Source organism: Mobula birostris, chromosome 7 (assembly GCF_030028105.1).
Source record: "Mobula birostris isolate sMobBir1 chromosome 7, sMobBir1.hap1, whole genome shotgun sequence".
Taxonomy (NCBI): Eukaryota; Metazoa; Chordata; class Chondrichthyes; order Myliobatiformes; family Myliobatidae; genus Mobula; species Mobula birostris.
The window spans coordinates 86875111-86894223 of record NC_092376.1 but is presented as its reverse complement, the minus strand read 5'-3'; the positions used below and the strand labels follow the sequence as shown (position 1 = coordinate 86894223).

At 41.1% G+C, this 19113-nt stretch overlaps 1 protein-coding gene across 1 annotated transcript in view; it reads right to left on the bottom strand.

Annotated features, from left to right (window-relative positions):
* Positions 1-18804, bottom strand: part of arglu1b (arginine and glutamate rich 1b) — a 59520-nt gene extending 40716 nt beyond the window's left edge. The window contains exon 1 of the mRNA XM_072263511.1: positions 18262-18804. Within this exon, the coding sequence (XP_072119612.1) occupies positions 18262-18566 (305 nt within the window). The 5' untranslated portion in view covers positions 18567-18804. The remainder of the gene's footprint in view (positions 1-18261) is intronic.
* Positions 18805-19113: the final 309 nt, after the last annotated feature.

Sequence of the window (19113 nt, the reverse complement as noted above, 5' to 3'; positions counted from 1 at the left end):
CAGTGTATGAAATAATTTGTCCACGAATATATGCTTTAAAAGTATCCCAGAGGATCCCACTGGAAATATCATCCGTGGAATTCGTTGTAAAGAAAAACTTAATCTGTTCATCAATAAACCTAATGAAATCTGAATCTTGAAGCAAAGAGATATTAAATCTCCATTGTCTAGAATTAGTAGATTCTACTAATAAATAATTTCAACGGTGCATGGTCAGAAACAGCAATAGAATCATATTCACAACCCGTAACAAAAGGAATTAATCAAGAGTCAATAAGAAAGTAGTCAATTCTTGAATAGTGCTGATGTACATGTGAAAAAAACAGAGAACCCTTTGTCATTCGGATGCAAGAATCTCCAAGTTTCTGAGATTCCAGAGTCGATCATAAAAGAGTTAATAAGGGTAGCCGATCTATTCGGATGTGCTTGATTAAACTTGGATCTATCTATCAAAGGGTTTAAACAACAATTAAAATCACCACCCATAATCAGCATATATTCATTTAAGTTGGGAAGAGATGAGGAGATTCTTAAAAAAATCAGGACAGTCAACATTTGGGGCATAAACATTGAGCATGGCAACTTTTCTGTTAAATAGCAAGCCAGTAATCAACAAAAATCTGCCATTAGAATCTGAAATCCTCTCATAGTGCGTAAATGAAATTGATGAATCTATAAATATAGAAACGCCTTTAACTTTAGCTTGTGAATTCACATGATACTGTGGGCCTTACAGAATCTAAAGAAACGTTGATTATCCTCTTTCCGGACATGAGTTTCTTGTACAAAAATAATATGAGCATTCATCCTGTGGAATACTTTAAAAATTTTCTTCCGTTTAACCGGGTGGTTTAAACCATTTGTATTCCAAGAAACTAAATTAATAGTCTTATCCATCATAATGAGCTCGACTATAAAGTATGTAAAGGGTTAACCAGAGTAGAGACTCATGACCCCGGAAGAGGAAAAAAGGTCCAAAGAGGAACCGGAAGTTACGACATTTCAGACATTTTAGTAGTTTCTGGTCAGCCCGTTTAAAAAGGAAAAATGAAAAAGGAATAAAAGGAAAAATACCACCCACCTCCCACAAAACCCCAGAAAAAAGCCAGACAGTGGCTAATGCTAAATCTAAGACTAAACCTACCCCCATCTTTCCGGAGGGCGACCCAACAGAACTATGTTTATCAAGAAAAACACCACCCTTATGGAAAAAAGTAAAAACTAGCTATAACAAGAAAAAAAAAGAATCTAAAGCATTTAAAAGTATTGAATAGTTCCTTGCTACTCATATTTCAAAGAACATCAAACATTAAATCATATTACTATACTAATTTTTCAAATATAAATGATTGAAAATGACGCAAGAAACAGCAAGGATTCTGGGGAGAAGAAAAAAAAACAATCATTAAACTTATAACTAAATAACTACCCAAAGGTATTAAGAGTAAGATATACAGGATCACTAACAGAAAAGCCTAATATCCTTTAACTATATAAAACGAACCTACACTGCCAGATCGAGAAAAAACCTCGGACTAAACAATCAGAGACGAGAGAAAAAACCAAACGATACATTGATTAATCCTCCGTAAAGGGAGGCAGATCATCAAGAAAACTTGGAACTTCCATCGGATTTTTAAACAGACTGCGCGAGTTATCCAGCATAACCACTCTCAGACGGGCTGGAAACAGTAGCGCTATTTTATAGCCCCGACAATAAAGTTCTGCCATCTGAGGTTTAAAAGCCATCCGTTTTTTTCAGTACGTCTTGGCTGTAGTCTTCAACAATTCTGAATTTGAAATCTTGAAGTTCGATCATACCTTTCTTCCGAGCCGCTCGGATAACTCGTTCCTTCTCGTGGCCATAGTGAAACCGAACAATGATCGGTCTCAGTTTAGCCGATTTCTCCAGATTAAAACGGAATGAGCGATGAGCACGATCTAATATCGGTGGTTCTTCCAATATATCAGAGCCAAACACATCCATTAGCAATTTAGAAAAATACTTAGTAGGATCTCCCTTCTCCACATCCTCAGGGAAACCAATTAAGCGCAAATTCTGTCATCTGGAACGATTTTCAAGATCGATAGTCTTGGCTTGATAGTGTTCCAATTGCTGAGTTACCGAAGTTAAACTTTTTTCAAGCACTTCAATTCTTTTTTCTCTTTTATGGCCATCTTCATCTAACTCCGAAATCCTGACTTGATGTTGGTCGATTTCGCGTCTGAATGTTCTTGATTCTTCTTTCCTCAAATTCAACGCTTTTTCAATTGCGGTGAGTCTTTGATTAACCGTATCTTCTAAAAGTTTCTTCATTAGTTCCATAGTTATCGGAGTTTCCTTCGAAGTTCCAGGATCACCATTTTTTTTTCCATTCCTGGCGGAACCTTTCCCTTCTTTAGCTTCTCGTGCTCTGGTATTCATTTTCAATAAGTAAAAGTCGTAGTTCAATAATATAGATCGTTTAGTGTAGGTATAGGTAAGTAAGAGTGGTTACATGTAAAAAAGTAAAGAGTACGGAGCAACGCCCAAAAGCAGCTCACTCCATGAGTCCCCTGCCAGGAAGTCCCCAGAGTCAGGAAATGAATTTCCATTAAGATATGTGCCTGTTATGTAAGGCTTTGGTGAGACCTCATCTGGGTTTAGGTTTCTTTATTTAGGGTGCTGACATGTTGGAAACTTTTCAGAAAAGGATTACTAAAGTGATTTTGGTTTTTATGAGGAAAGGTTGGACTATGCTTGCACCTATTCCAGGTTAGAAGAGTAAAAGGTGACTTAATTGAAATATACAAGATCCTGGGGAGTCTTCTCAGGGTGGATATGGATTATTTCTCCAAGGTTCATGTGCCTTTTTTTGAACTCTTCCACAGATTATATGAAAGCAGATCTTTTGAATAATTTTAAGGCAATAGATGGATTCTTGTTAAGTAGATGAGTGAAAGGTTACTGGGTATAGGCAGGAACACAATGAAGTTACAGTCATAAACACAAGAGTATGCAGTTGCAGAAAATCTATAGCAACACACAAAATGCTAGAGGAACTCAGCTCGTCAGGCAGCATTGATGGATGGGAATAAACATGATGATTCAAGCTGAGACCCTTCATCAGTACTGGGAGCAAAGTCCAAAATAAGAAAGTAGGGTGAGGGGAAACAGCAAGGAGGGGAGGGAGAAATATAGTAAGAATAAGAAGAAATTACCGCAAATCAGAGATATCGATGTTAATGCTGTCAGGTTGGAGACTACCCACATGGAATATGAGGTGTTGCTTCTCCAACCTGAGTTTGGCTTTATCACGGTGGTAGATGAGGCCATGGTCAGATATGCCAGAATGGAAATGGGAAATTGAAGTGAAATTGGTAGCCACCAGGAGATTGTGGTGGATAGAGCAAAGGTGCTTGACAGACCAGTCCCCAATCTGCAATGGGTCTCACCACTGCAGAAGGGGCTGCACTCGAAGCACCAGATACAACAGATGACCCCAACAGACCCACAGGTGAAGTATCGCCAACACATGGAAGGACTGTTTGGGCCCTGAATGGTGGTGACAGAGGAGGTGCAGGGGCATGTGTAGCATGTCATGCTTGCAGTGCTACGTGCCAGGAGGGAAATCAATGAGGAGAGTGAAGTGGACAGGGAAGTCATGTAGAGCAATCCATACTGAAAGCAGAGAAGGGGAGGTGGGGGAAAGGTGGTAATATCTCATTGGAGATGATGGAAGTGATGGTGTTAAATTAATGTTGGTGAACCCAGTGTAAAGTACTGGAGATAGATGATGCAATCTGAAATAAACTAAATGCTGTAACTGCTCACTAGAGCATAAAGAGAAACAGTTAATGTGTGAAACTAATCATATTTCACATGATGAAAGATCATTGACCTAAACCATTAATTTTCCCTCACCATGGATTCTGTCTAACTTGAGCAATCTTTAAAGTTAAACAATGATATTGTAAATGAAGTTTGTAACTAACTTAAACAAAACACAACAGTTTTCCATATCAGAAAAGTTCTTTCAGCAAGTAGATCTGTTCACAACTGCAAACAGTGTTCCCACAAACCTACCCAACCCAGCTGCAAACTATATTGTGGACCTGAAGCACCTGAAGTCTATTGATAAGGCCCTAAGCAGCATAGCCCTAATTTACATAATGGCAAAGAGCAACCTCGAAGGATTTGACAGAAAACATGGCTTTAAGGTTTAGAAATGTTAACACTCACTTTTAGAAACAGAATTGTATATATTGTGTGTGCAGACATACACGTACATAAACACACTATACATATATTAACATCATCAGTACGCACCGTGTCGTATGACATGGGCAATCATTACCTATGACTGATAGTTTTTAGCAAATCCTACAGAAGTGGTTTGACCCTTTCTTCTAGTAGTAACTGAAAATATTAAAAATGCTACAAAAAACCGCAACAGCATAAAAATAGAAAATTCTCTTCATCCTTTTTATCCTTTTCTGAACTCCATCCTAAGCAATCCCAAGCCCGGCCATGAAAGGAGGGTTGGGCATGGGATTGTTAACCCCAGCCCATAAAAACCACAGAAACATCAACAGAAGCTCCAAAGATATCATCTCTGGGAAAGGAAGGATACACTAAGAAGATGAACAACACCTGAGGACAACCTGAAAAATTGTCTTAGGACAGAGGACTCTGGTGAGCTGTTGTTGGCAGCCTATGTCTTAAGGCTGATTTATACCTATGTGTACCAGCTAACGCCATAGCCTACGCAAGTGGGCTACACCGCTGTGAGCATTTATACTTGTGCGTTGGTGTGTCTGCGTCGCTCTGCTATTTGGGCACGTACACGCATGTGCACGTCACGCATGCGCACACACCTGCCCGTGCAAGGCTTCATGGTCATGGTAGTCTTTCTCTGGGTAAACAAATTTAAAGCAAGTGTCTTTTTTCATAAAAGCGAAATGTGTCCTCCTAATTTCGGAGGTCTGTAAAGTTGTACGGAAAGCATTGCAGCCAGGGTTCCTTCCCTGCCCTTCAGTCGCCCAATGGGAAGCTATTGCAGCATAGGAGGAAATGTGATGCTACCAAGCAGACCAATCACAGTTGTTGCGGTCTGCGTTACTGTGACACGTAGTTACATTTTGGGAGAGGTGCACGTCAGACTATGGCGTAGGGATCCGCATAGGCTTTGCGGCTACGCTGTACCTACGGCATCCATTTGATGCACAAGTATAAATCAGCCTTTAGTAGAGATGATGGGCTTAAGTAAGTAATCCTTTACTTAAGTCTACGGCTCTTAATGAAATCACACAACAGGTAGACTCTGCTTCAGGATGCACACAATGCGGGATCCAAAGGCATAAATCTTGAGAAATGTTGGCAAGATCCAGATTACTGCTGTTAAGTCTTCAGGAATAAATGCTGGAGCTCAAACTCACTGAAAATAGTATTAAAGAAATATTGAATGTTCCATGGAAAGCAGTATTTCCAGTAAAACTATGATTAATGTTGTAATTTCAAGACTACTACCCATGTCACATATGCCAGCTGGTGATATAGTGGTATCAGCACCAGACTTCGAGGTGAATTGTCTCAAATCTGGCCAGCCCCTTACACACTTTCCACCCACGCTGGGTTGAGTGTTGGACTAGCAATCCGGCCTCATAAAAACAGACAAATGCTAAGGAAACTGCAGAAGATGCCGCCCAAAGCCACAAGGAACAAAAAGGAGCAGTAACAACCCATGTCACATGCTAGTATTTAAGAAATAGATGCAGAGTGCAATTCAATATGTGGCTAAGGTACCAATTTCAGCAGGCACCTATACAAACAAGATGGCTTCCATCTGAATTAGAGGGAGCTAATCTCCTCAATGGGAGATTAAGGAGATCTAAACTAGAGTGGCAGAGGGATGAGACCACAGCAGTAGGGCAACAGATAGTAGGATTGAAGCAAAGAAAAATGGTATACAAAACTGAAAGGAAGGACAGCAAGGGACAGGCTAACAAACACTGTGGACCTGTGAGGCATTCATTTCAACACTAGGAATGAGGAGGAAGAACTTGGAATTATGATATTGTTCCCACTAAAGAGATCTGGCAGTGTGAGGGACAGGACAGGCAGCTCAAAGCTGCTGGGTTTCATTCTCTTAGAAGTGACAATGAGGTGGTTATTTCAGAGATGGGGGAGTTGCACTACCAATAAAGGGAGAGTGCAATGGCAGTACTGAGGACACAGGAGGACTCATCCACAGTGGAAATTTGAGTGGAGCTCTTAAATAAGAAAAGTGTATATAAGCTGATGGGAATCACATCAAATATTATGGTATAAGTAACCCCTCCCCACACCGGTTAATAGCCACTGAGGGGTGGAGGAAAAAACATGCAGATAATGGAAAGGTGCAGAAACAACAGGGTTGTCATAGTAGGGGACTTTTAACATCCCCAGCATTGATTAGAATTTCCTTATTTCAGGAGGCTTAGATTGGACAGGATCTCTTCAGTGTACCCAAGAGAGTTTCTTAGAACAGTTTGTGCAGAGTCCAATTACAGGAGAAAGCATACTGGACCTGGTTTTGAAAAATGAGCCAGACCAGGTGACAGACCTGAAAGTGGATGAACACTGTGGGACTAGTGATCACAACTCACTATGTTGATAACTGTGGATTTTGAGAAGGTACTAAATTAGGGAAAGGCAAATTACAATATAACAAGACAGGAGCTAAGGGGGTGTATTGACTGACAGCTGCTACTGTCAGACAAATCCATGTCTGACAAGAGGGAGCTGATTAAGAGTTCATAATTGGCATGTTCCAACAAAGATGGTAAGGGTAAGGGAACCTTGGATGACCTGAGAAGTCTAAATTTAGTCAGGAAGGAAAAGGAAGCATATCTAAAGTTTAGGAAGCTAAAATCAGACTGGGCCCTTGTAGAATATAAAGATAGCATCGAAGTGATCAAGCAGGTGATTAGGAAAGCCAAAAGAGGGCGTGAAATGCCCTTGGTGAACAAAATACAGAGAATCCTAATAAATGCTTTACTTCTATTGGATAACTAAGGAGAGGGTAAGCCTGCTCAAGGATAAAGAAGGGAATTTGTTCTTGGACTCAAGAGGGAGTGGTCAGTATTTACTGAGGAAGGTAGTGAAAGCAGTGTAGGGCATGCTAATATACTGGGAAATTCTGAAATTGAGAGGAGGTACTGCTGAGTCTTCTGAAAAGCATTAAGATGGATAACTCCCTGAGAAAGGAAATAGGGATAATGCAGGCCAGTACACCTCACTTCAGTGGTAGGGAAGCTATTGGAGAGGATACTAAGCGTAAGATTTTATGTATTTGGAAAGGCATGGCCTGCTTCGTGACAGTCAGCATGGCTTCGTGCAGGGCAAGCCTAACAAATTTGATCAAGCTTTTTTTTAAGTTCCAAAAGAACCTTGATAAGGGTAAGGTAGTGAATGTTATCTACATGGACTTTAGTAAAGCATCTGATGAGGTCCTTCATCATAGGCTGATTCAAAGATAAAGATTTGCAGGATCCAGAGTGAATTGCAAGTTTGGATTTGGAACTGGCTTGCTCATAGAAGACAGAGTAGGGGTGGAAGGTTGTTATTCTGACTGAAGGTCTGTGATCAGTGTTGTTCAGCAAGGATCAGTGCTGGGACCTCCGCTGCTTATAATTTAATTGAAAATGCAGATGGGTGGATTACCAAGTTTGCAGATGACAGCAAAATTGGTGGAGATGTGGACTGTGTGAAGGACTATATATAAAAAAGCAGGACATAAATCAAAGCAGGGCAAAGAAGTGGCAAATGAAGTTTAACCTGAGAAAGTGTGAAATGCTGCACTTTGGGAAGTCAAATTAAAGGAGAAATCATCACAAGAGAAAATCTGCAGATGCTGGATACTGGTGCAACACACAAAATGCTAGAGGAACTCAGCAGGCCAAATAGCATTCACAGAAAAGAGTACAGTCAATGTTTCGGGCCAAGATCCTTGGGAAGGACCTGCTGCTTGTAATTTGAATGAAAATGCAATGGGTGGATCACCAAGATCCTGCCGAAGGTTTTTGGCCTAAAACGTCAACTGTACTTCCCCATCCCACCCCCCAGAGAGAAGGCCAATAGGAAGGAGCTTAAGGAGGAAATTGGAGAGCCAGAAGGGGCCATGAGAAGGCCTTGGCGGGCAGGATTAAAGAAAACCCCAAGGCATTCTACAAGTATGTGAAGAGCAAGAGGATAAAACAGGAAAGAATATGACCTATCAAGTGTGACAGTGGGAAAGTGTGTATGGAACCGGAGGAAATAGCAGAGGTACTTAATGAATACTTTACTTCAGTATTCACTGTGGAAAAGGATCTCGGTGATGGTAGTGATGACCTGCAGCAGACTGAAAAGCTTCAGCATGTAGATATTAAGAAAGAGGATGTGCTGGAGCTTTGGGAAAGCATCAAGTTGGATAAATTGCCGAGGACGGATGAGATGTACCCCAGGCTACCCTGGGAGGTGAGGGAGGAGATTGCTGAGCCTTTGGCAATGGGGACGGGAGAGGGTCCGGAGGATTGGAGGGATGCAGATGCTGTTCCTTTATTCAAGAAAGGGAGTAGAGATAGCCCAGGAAATTATAGACCAGTGAGTCTTACCTCAGTGGTTGGTAAGTTGATGGAGAAGATCCTGAGAGGAAGGATTTATGAATATTTGGAGAGGTAGAATATGATTAGGAATAGTCAGTATGGCTTTGTCAAGGGCAGGTCGTGCCTTACTAGCCTGATTGAATTTTTTGAGGATGTGACTAAACACATTGATTAAGGAAGAGTAATATGTAGTGTATATGGATTTCAGCAAGGCATTTGATGATACCCCATGCAAGGCTTATTGAGAAAGTAAGGAGGCATGGGATCCAAGGGGGCATTGCTTTGTGGATCCAGAACTGGCTTGCTCACAGAAGGCAAAGAGTGGTTATAGACGGGTTATATTCTGCATGGAAGTCAGTCACTAGTGGAGTGTGTCAGGGATCTGTTCTGGGACCCTTACTCTTCGAGATTTTTATAAGTGACCTGGATGAGGAAGTAGAGGGATGGGTCAGTAAGTTTGCCGACGACACAAAGGTTGGAGGTGTTGTGGATAGTGTGGAGGGCTGTCAGAGGTTACAGTGGGACATTAACAGGATGCAAAACTGGGCTGGGAAGTGGCAGATGGAGTTCAACCCAGATAAGTGTGAAGTGGTTCATTTGGTAGGTCAAATATGATGGCAGAATATAGTATTAATGGTAAGACTCTTGGCAGTGTGGAGGATCAGAGGGATCTTGGGGTCCGAGTCCATAGGACGCTCAAAGCAGCTGCACAGGTTGACTCTGTGGTTAAGGCAGCATACGGTGTATTGGCCTTCATCAATCGTGGAATTGAATTTAGGAGCCGAGAGGTAACGTTGCAGCTATATAGGACCCTGGTCAGACCCCAGTTGGGAGTACTGTGCTCATTTCTGGTTGCCTCACTACAGGAAGGATATGGAAACCATAGAAAGGGTGCAGAGGAGAATTACAAGGATGTTGCCTGGATTGGGGAGCATGGTCTATGAAAAAAAAGGTTGGGTGACCTCGGCCTTCTCTCCTTGGAGCGACGGAGGATAAGAGGTGACCTGATAGAGGTGTATAAGATGATGAGAGGCATTGATTGTGTGGATAGTCAGAGGCGTTTTCCCCAGGGCTGAAATGGTTGCCACAAGAGGATGCAGGTTTAATATGCTGGGGAGTAGGTACAGAGGAGATGTCAGGGGTAAGTTTTTTTACTCAGAGAGTGGTGAGTGCGTGGAATGGGCTGCTGGCAACGGTGGTGGAGGCGGATTGGATAGGTACATGGAGTAAAATAGAGGGCTATAGGTAAGCCTGGTAATTTCTAAGGTTGGGACATGTTCGGTACAACTTTGTGGGCCGAAGGGCCTGCAATGCGCTGTAGGTTTCTATGTTTCTAGATGCTGCCTGGCTTGCTGAGTTTCTTCGGCATTTTGTGTGTGTTGCAATGGAAAAATCATGGTCAGTGAACTCCTTAATAGTGCCGAGGAGTGGCTATGCAAGTGGATGAGTTGGTAAAGAAGATGTATGACATGCTCGCCTTCATTAGTAGAGATGTTTGGTATAAGAGTAAAGAAGTAATATTCCATCTATGTAAAACATTGGTTAGATCACACCAAGGAAGGATAGGAACAACGTGCAGAACAGATTTACTAGGACACTAGGATTACAAGCTATGAATTATAAAGTTGAACAAACCTGCGTTGTTCTCACTGGAGCATCACAGGGTGAGGCGTTTTTTTTTAAGAATTCTGTGGACAGAGTAGTCAGCCAGATTCTTTTCCCAGAGCAGAAATGTCAAAAACCAGATAATGTACTTCTATGGTTAGAAGGCAGAAGTTTAAAGGTGATGTGAGGGACAAATTTTCTTTTGTGTTTTTCTTTAAGCAGAGAGTGGTGGCTGCCTAGAATAGGTTACCAGGGAAACAGGCAGCTGTTAGAATTTAAGAGGCTTTTAGACACTACACATGAACAAGAAGGAAATTTGGGAAGATATGGATGATTCATAGGAGGACATTTAGTATAAAATGGAATAAAAATTGGCACAACACTGTGGGCTGAATGGCTTGTCCGCTGCTATAGTGTTCTATGTTCTAATGTATCAAACTATACTAAAAACTTAAATTGTGAAAATATTCTGCCATACCAACTTCAAAAAAAACTTCGCGAATCATGTATGTGCAACTTTTTCCAAATGGATCCTGGAGTATCTTGTGAAAATATGTACTAGTGTACCGTAAAAAAAATTTGGCCTATCAATTAGTTAAAACCAATCCTAACAGTAAAAAGCAGTCCTTTCTTCTAACATCATGAAAGAATTCTCCCAGGGAAGCAGGCACATAGACAAAATACACAAAACAAAACCTAAGAAAATCTCCATTACATAAAACGACCAAAACTAGTGCATGAACTCTGTCATCAGAAAGACTGATATGCCCACTATTCTTCTGTATGCTACAGTCAGTATCAACTGCAGTCTATTGACATCTTTTTGAAATGTTGCAGATCACACTAATCATCCCAGACTAGATGGTGATCAAATTCAACAAATAAATAGCTTTGCATGAACATTCAGTAAGCAATACCATGGTTAAGTTTCTCACTATTGACTAAAATGCAAGTAGAACAAACAAACAAGTATTGCAATGAGTGACAGACTCCACGACTCACTAAAAAACACCTCTAACACTCACAAGTCAAAAGTATGGTTAAACACAGAATCCCAGCTGAAATGGCCCACTTGACCAGGAGCCTTATTATCTACTTTTTCATCACTAGTACACAGTAACTGATCTAAAAAGTGAACAACCGAGTTACTCTAGAAGTACCACTAGGGACATCAAAGTACAAGGGAATGTCTAGGGTGGGCAGCATCTTTTATTATGTTGGCAACTTTATTGAGGCAGCAATAAGTATAGACAAAGGTAGATTTAAAGGGATTTGGGCCAAATGCAGGCAAGTGGGACTAACTCCATCAGAAAAATTGGTTGCACAATTGAGCTGGGCTCAAGGGCCATTTTCAAAGCTCTATGACTTAGGGTTTGGTAAGCAATTCAGAACCAAGTATAATAATGTAAAGGCATCAATCTCACGTACCTTGTGAGGGAAAAAACTGATCAATGTGAACCTCTTCCCCATGATCTAACTATATAGCCACAATCTTATTATGCCCTCCTAAAATTTGGTATATGATAACCAATTGTATCTCTCAAAATATTTCAAGCTACTCCTTCAAAATCATGATCCTCAATTTTTGGGGATAAAAAAAGGCAATTTAGCTGATCTGCTTTGAATTGCTTTTCCCTGCATGATTGTCCTTCCTTGTTCTATTTGAGGCCTCCATCAATCAGTGTTGACCATGGTTATTGCACCCTAGCTGTCTATATACTCAAGCCTCGGCAGTACGATATGGACAGCAAGCTCCCCCTCTCCGAACATCTGATGAACCCAAAGGAACAGCAGAGACCGATACAGCCTGGCACCAACAGTGTCGCAGGAATTGCCACTTCCTTGTTACTTCACCCATTTCTATCAGCACATCACACTAATTCTTTATATCTCATTTTCTGCACCACAAGGGTATCACTTGAAAAGTACATTTCTCGCTACAAATAAAACAGAATAGTACTTCCTTCCTATAAATTATCCAGCTGCCCTTAAAGGCCTTAACATTTTCATGGGATAACAAGTTTCACAATGGTACGACTTTGGGCAAAAGCTTTTCTCTTAAAATTTTAAGATGTATTTTGTTTTAGTTTACCCTACATTGAATTCAAAGCTAACTGGCATCTCCTGTGACGGCGTTGGTGCCAAATTGTATTGGTCTCTGCCATTCCTTCAGATTCATCAACTCCATGGAGGGAGCAAGCCTGCTGCATAGGCAGCAACTTGCTCTCCATATTGTACTGCCTTGTCTTGCGTATCGACTTTGATGCAGACAGCTAGAATGCAACATCCATGGTCGACACCAACCAAGGACCTTAGCATGTTTACAGAATTTGGGCATCAGAGGAAATCTTACATAGGAAAATCCAAAAGCCCTTACATCAGTGGTCCTTATCAAAGTTGTTTCCAATTTCATTTGCTGGTCCTTCACAAGATATCTATCTTGCAAACACCTACCCAAGAGCAATCTGAGAATACCTTCTTTAGAAGCACTGCAGCAGTTCGAAAAGGTGGTACAAGGCGACCTCAAGGACTTTCAGCAATGGACTATACATGCTGGCCTTACCAACAATGCCGTTTCGGAAAAAAATAAATGAACATGCAGAGTGGTTCTTCAGCATGCATACTTCATCTCTTAACAACCCATCGTATTAATGTGGGAAATGAAGAGGTATAAGGAGGGAGAATAGAGTAAGTGCCATGACACGGAAAACATTAGATACATGTAGACTACTGTGTCACAAAGGAAATGACCCCCTTCAAAATGCTGAAAGGGACGGGGAATGTATGTGATAGTGAACTCCCATTGGGAGCTAGCTGAAATGGCAAAGGATCATTCAATGAACACAGAGTCAAGTATCATTTACGGTAAGATAGAGGAGAGATATGACTAAGAAAGAAGGAAGTAGCGGACATAGGTGGCTAGCCTAGCCCAAGATGGTGAGCTCCAGAAAGAGTCAGATATCTGACTGTGATGGTGAGAAAAAGGTGGAAATTGGATGCAAAAGTGATGAAATTAGAGTACTGCACAAGCAGGAAGCAGCATCAATGTAATGGAGAAAAAGTTGGGAGTGGTCTGAGAACTGACCATTAAGTTCACCAAATGGCACGGCTTGAGCCCATTCAACTAGCTGTATCTACACCTTTGATCTGGAGACCATGAGTGATATTGAAAAAGTTGTTCAATGTGAAGATGCGTTCAGCCAGGCAAATTAGTATGTTTAAAGCAGGAAACGGTTAAGTCTTTTACAGAAAGAAGCACATAACCATCAGATGGAGGTGCAGAGGGACTGCACATCATGGAATCGTTATCCAAAGTAGCAGAGGACACCTGAAGTATTATAGATGCATGTGGGAAGAAAACAGATCAAGGGAGAACAAATATAGTAAGATCCAACTCCAAAGTGACAAGAACTAGCTGAAACAATTGATCTATACAGTGAATTCTGATTTGAGAGAGGCTGGAAGGAAAAACTGGAAGCAATGGAGGGAAAATCTGATTAAATGAGGTATGGTGACTGCATTAGCCGTATTGCTCTGTTTGATGCAGATCATGGTACAGAAATTAAGGGTACATTAAGAGTTGGTGTTTGGTGCTTTGGCAACACATTTTGCAGATAAAGGTGTTTAACTGCCCTTTATCTGGTATCACCTGTCAGAAAAATTCCCATTTATCTCTCCTACTACGCCAGGGTTTCTCAACTGCGGTTCCGGGGAACCGAGAGGTCACTAGGGGTTCCACGAGAGATCGAGATTTAAAAATCACTTTTTAAACTTTGCGCAACACATGGTGCTAGTGCTCGCAGTGCTGGGCAGTGGCCAAGCAGCCCCATTAACAATCTCATTAGAGGGCTCTCAGCCCAGTAGGACCATGGTTATTTGATTAAGTCCATTCTCAGTTTTTGACATGAGACGGGATAATTTGGTGAGTGCTATATTTTCATTCTAAAGACAGAATTTTTACGTGCTGCGACTCAGCTGCTGGCCTGTCGTGTTGCTGTTATAAACGTTGCAAAAGGTGGATTGTGTAGGTTAGAAGTGAATTGTATTGTGAAGTTTTCATATTTTTTGCATTTTTCTCGTTTAGTTATTTATTATGCCGTTCTTTTTTATATTTTATTAACAGCTGTGTTTTATAAACATGTCTGATATTTGGCAATGGGTTTACATGGACTAGTGATCCAAGTTATCCTACTCCATTGTGCCTAGTTTGTAGTAAACAAATCATAAATGCAGCAATGGCTCCAGCAAAATTGAAAAGACATTTAACTATAAATCACAGCAATATGGCAGCCAAAAATGCAGATTATTTTAAATGGTTATGGAATCTCAAAACAGAGTAAAACTTTTGTTAAAAGCACAGTCAGCAAAAAGATTCAGGAAGTTATTTAGTAGAAATTATTACCCAGAAGATGAAAAGTCACACAGTTGGTGAGAACCTAATAATGCCAGCATATAAAATTATAGTGGGTAAAGTGCTGGGACAAGATGCAGTACGAGAAAATGAGAAGGTCTCACTCTCAAACAGTATGATAATTCGATGCACTGATGACATGTCATATGATGCTGAAGAGATTTTGTGATAAACTGAAAAACAACAGTTTCTCTATCCAGGTTAATGAGTCAACTGATTTCACCAATAAAAGTCATGTTGTAGCATTTGTAAGATTTGTAAATGATGGTGAAATTCAAGAAAATTCTTTGTTGCAAAGAACTACCTGAAACAAGCAAATACCAAGACATATTTAATATTTTGCCTTCATATCTGGAAGCACAAGGTCTGTGTGGGCATCTGTACTGATGGTGCACTATCAATGGTTGGCTCCATGGGAGATTTTGTTTTTCTTGTTAAAAAAAAAGAAAATCCTGACGCTGTCATTACACACTGCCTTCTTCAGAGAGGTGCTGATGTCAAAAATTGTCGGAGATGAAATGAAAATTGTTTGGATGATGCTACAAAGATGGTTAACTTTATTAAACAAAGACCAGTTCACTCGAGAAAGTTTAAAAATCTGTGTGAAAACCTGGACAAAGAGCACACCAATCTCCTGCTACATACAGAAATCCAGTGGCTTAGCAGAAGTAGTGTTCTCAACAGGGTGTTTGAGCCGAAAGGTGAATAGCAGGAGTACTTTCAAGAAAATAGTAGGCCAGATTCTGCTGAGTGCTTTGAAGATGAAGAATGGCTGCAGAAACTAGCCTACTTAGCAGATATTTTTCATCAAATGAATCAGTTGAACAAGGCCCTGAAGAAAATGTTTTGACTTCAAGTGATAAGACTCTTGGATTAAAAGGAAACTGAATCTTTGAAAAAATCATGTTGCAAAAGGAAATCTTGAAGTGCTTCCACAGCTGTTTGGGATTGAGAGTGAGGAAGGATATCAGTCTCGATTCTTATTGAAAACCACCTAGAAGAATTGCAGAACAAAATTGAACAATATCTTCCTCCCTTTCAACACAAATGTATGACTGGGTGAGGGACTCTTTCGTTGAATTTTCTGCTCAGCCTGACAACCTGACTTTGAGAGAAGAGGAAAAGCTTCCTGAGCTGCAGCCTGATCGTGCAATCAAGATGAGATTTATTGACCTGCTCCGGACAAGTTCTAGATTTCTGTGAAAGAAGAGTATCCTGCCTTTCATAGGAAAGCAATGAACGTTCTTCAGCAGTTTTCAACTTCTAACACATGTGAGCAAGCTTTTTGCTGTTTAACAAGCATCAAGAGCAAGGATAGAAATAGTCTCATTTTAGTTGAAGGTGAAATCCGTGTGCACTTATCTTAAGTTTGACCCAGAATTGAGTATTCGTGCAGTATTTGCAAAGGTTTCACATTTTAGACCTATATTTGAGCCTGATCATGTTCTTTTTCAAATTCTTGCATAAAACTGTATCTTAGGCTATATTTTTATTCATATTACTTTGGCTTATGTTTTTTAGTAACTTTATTATTCAGCACTGTCAATAAATTTTCATGTTGTAAATAGCATTAAAATCAATTTACAAACTTTATTTAAATCTACCTAGCCCATCTTTAGAAAAAACAAACCCCTTTTTGACTTTAGCCAGTTATTTAACAGAAATTTATTATGTTTGCCTTATGAGTTTTTAAAATTTATGAAAGCGAAAGAAAGATTAATTTCAAGAAAGGCAAGCTAAGCTTAACTACCTGTTTTTTCTTCAAGAAAGACTGGCTAAAAATTCACTCTCTACTCAAAAGAGCATTGACAATTATTTTTGGATTATTATATCGACAACTTACTAATCACGCCAACGAACTGTGAGCTGTAGATATTCTTTTAATGCAGGGGTTCCCTGAGATCTGAAAATTATTTCAAGGGTTCCTCCGGGGCAAAAGGGTTGAGAAAGGCTGATCTAGGCTAACACTTCTCTTGCTTGGTTGCAATGAAGTTCCCAGATAACGTTTTTTTTTTCTTTTCACAGATTTCCATCTCGCTGGACTTTCATTTTCTTTTGAAAGATTTTGAAAGAGGAAGGAAACACAGTAGAATTCACTGGGAAGGTGGCAGCTTCTCTTAGATTCTGTAACATTCTGTAAAAGGAGACTGATGGGTCAAAAAAGTACTCTACATTGTATGACAAATTCCACTGAATATAATAAATACATAAAAACTTTTGGTACAAAAGTAGGAATATAATGCAATTTCAGGTTGCAAGGTTACCAGTGACAGAGTGAAGTGCAGATTTACTCAGCATTAGGAAATGAGATAATTCAAATATAACAGATGGCTGAAATATAACTGAAGCTGATTTTATTAGAATACAGCAGATTGCAGAGTAACTTGTGTTGATACTTAAATGCCCTTTTTCAGAATAGAAGGACTTCACTTTACAACAGAAAAAATGAGGAAGAACTTCTTTAACCAGAGGGTGGTGGATCTGTGGAATTCTTTGTTACAGATAATGTTGAGGCCAAGTCACGGAACATATTTAAAGTAGAGGTTGATAAGCTCTCGATTAGTAAGGGCGTCAAAGGTTATGGGAAAAGGCCAGAGACTGGTGATCAGCCATGATTGAATGGCGGAGCAGATACACTGGGCCAAATAGCCTGATTCTGCTATGCTTCATGGTTTATAGTTTAAACAGGAGACAGATTGACAGCAGCTCCACATACTCTTGCAAAGTAATCCATTTGGTCCACAGTGAATATCCTGCCAACTTATTATTAGGGATGATCTGCTTCCTCAATTTCAGACTATATTATTCCTCATATTTGATTCCCTTAAACTATATCTCTGTTTTGAACATACTAAATGCTAATGTTATTCAGGCAAAGAAAACTTTTACATTCACACTTCAAATTAAAAGATAATTTTTCTTCTCATCAAGGGTCAGAGTCAATTATTCTGACATTTACCTGGGGTGACAATCAGTCATCGTTTCTCTATCAAATACCAATACTGACACTCATTTTGGTATTAACTACTCGCAATACCCAAGAAGCTATTTTCGTAATGATCACAGATTGGACAGCAGAGAAGCAGACTGCAATTGAAAAAAAGATCTGCCTAAGATATTAGAAAGGATTTCAATAACACGACAGTTGGATTCAATGGATGCCACAGAATTTGTGGTTTTCGAGTGCTCGAAATGTATTGCGTTAACCTGGTTTCTATTCCTTTATGCATATTTTAGTTGGCACTATTAATCGGCCATTCTGCAAGAATAAAAATTTGAAAAATAAGCTGTACACAGTACCGTCAATTGTTTTTCGTGGTCATATTAACTCACAAATATGACCTTCAGCCAAAACCTGGTGAAGCCTCTAATCTGATTTTCGCTCATTAAGGGGAACAGCCCTCAAACTACCATTTTACAAGGGCCACCTGAGCCAAAGGTTCCGTTCTCTATCCACGCACGGTGACATCTCAGCACTGCTCTGAACCACCCCCGAATGGAATCCTCACAAGTCCCTCCCTTCAGGCCCCACATCATTCAGTACTCAATGCCGAGGCCTGGATGATAGGCCGTGGGAGTTGAGGGGGGCGGATTAGTTGGAGTCTGTGTCTCGACGCCCTCCCGCCCCGTGCACTCACATCTTACGCTGCCTCTCCAGCTCGGCCTTTTTCTCCTCCTCCTCGCGCTTCTGCTTCTCGTCCAGGCTGCTGCGTTTGCTTAGGTTGCGGCCGAAGATGTCGATGCGCTCGGGAGTGTTGCGGCAGCGGGAGCGGGAGCGCGACTCGCGGTTGGTCGCGTGCCGCCGGCTCTTCTTCTCCCGGGACTTGGAGCGCTTTCGCGGCCTCTCCTTGTCCCGCGAGTGCGAGCGCGTCCGCCGCTTGCCGTGCTTGCTGCTCTTGGCGTGTTTGGAGCGCGACGAGCTGCGGCTTCGAGACCTCCCCATGGCCGCCGCCGCGGCCTGAACTCACTCCCGGGCTACGCTATGGAGAAGGGAAGCAACCGTGTACTGGACGGCTTCACCTCGTCTACCGACAGGCGACCACCCGCCCTCTCCTGGAACTCCTCCGGCAGTTTCACACTTACTCTCCCCCGAAGACCCGGAGACGCTGCAGAAACACACACAAAATGGCGGCTGCTGTAAATATGGAGAATCACCGGCTCCTGCGCCACAATGCACCGCGCTCCCTCCCACTGCAGGTGCCGGAGATTGCCGATATCTTCCGGAGATTACCGATTGCTTGCGGAGATTACCGATATTTTCCGGAGATTGGCGAGTGACGCCAACGCGTAGCCAAGCGAGAGAAGGGTAGCAAGATTGCAATGAGGATCCTGCGTAGCGCTGTTTGTACCGTCTATTTCCCTGTGCTATACTAATATCCCGCAATCCCCGGCATTTTGAAAAAGTTAGGGAGCCCCATATGGAATGAAGACAGCGATTAAACCTGAAGGGTGCAAACTTTCAAATGTTCATAAAATGAGTGAAGGCGTTT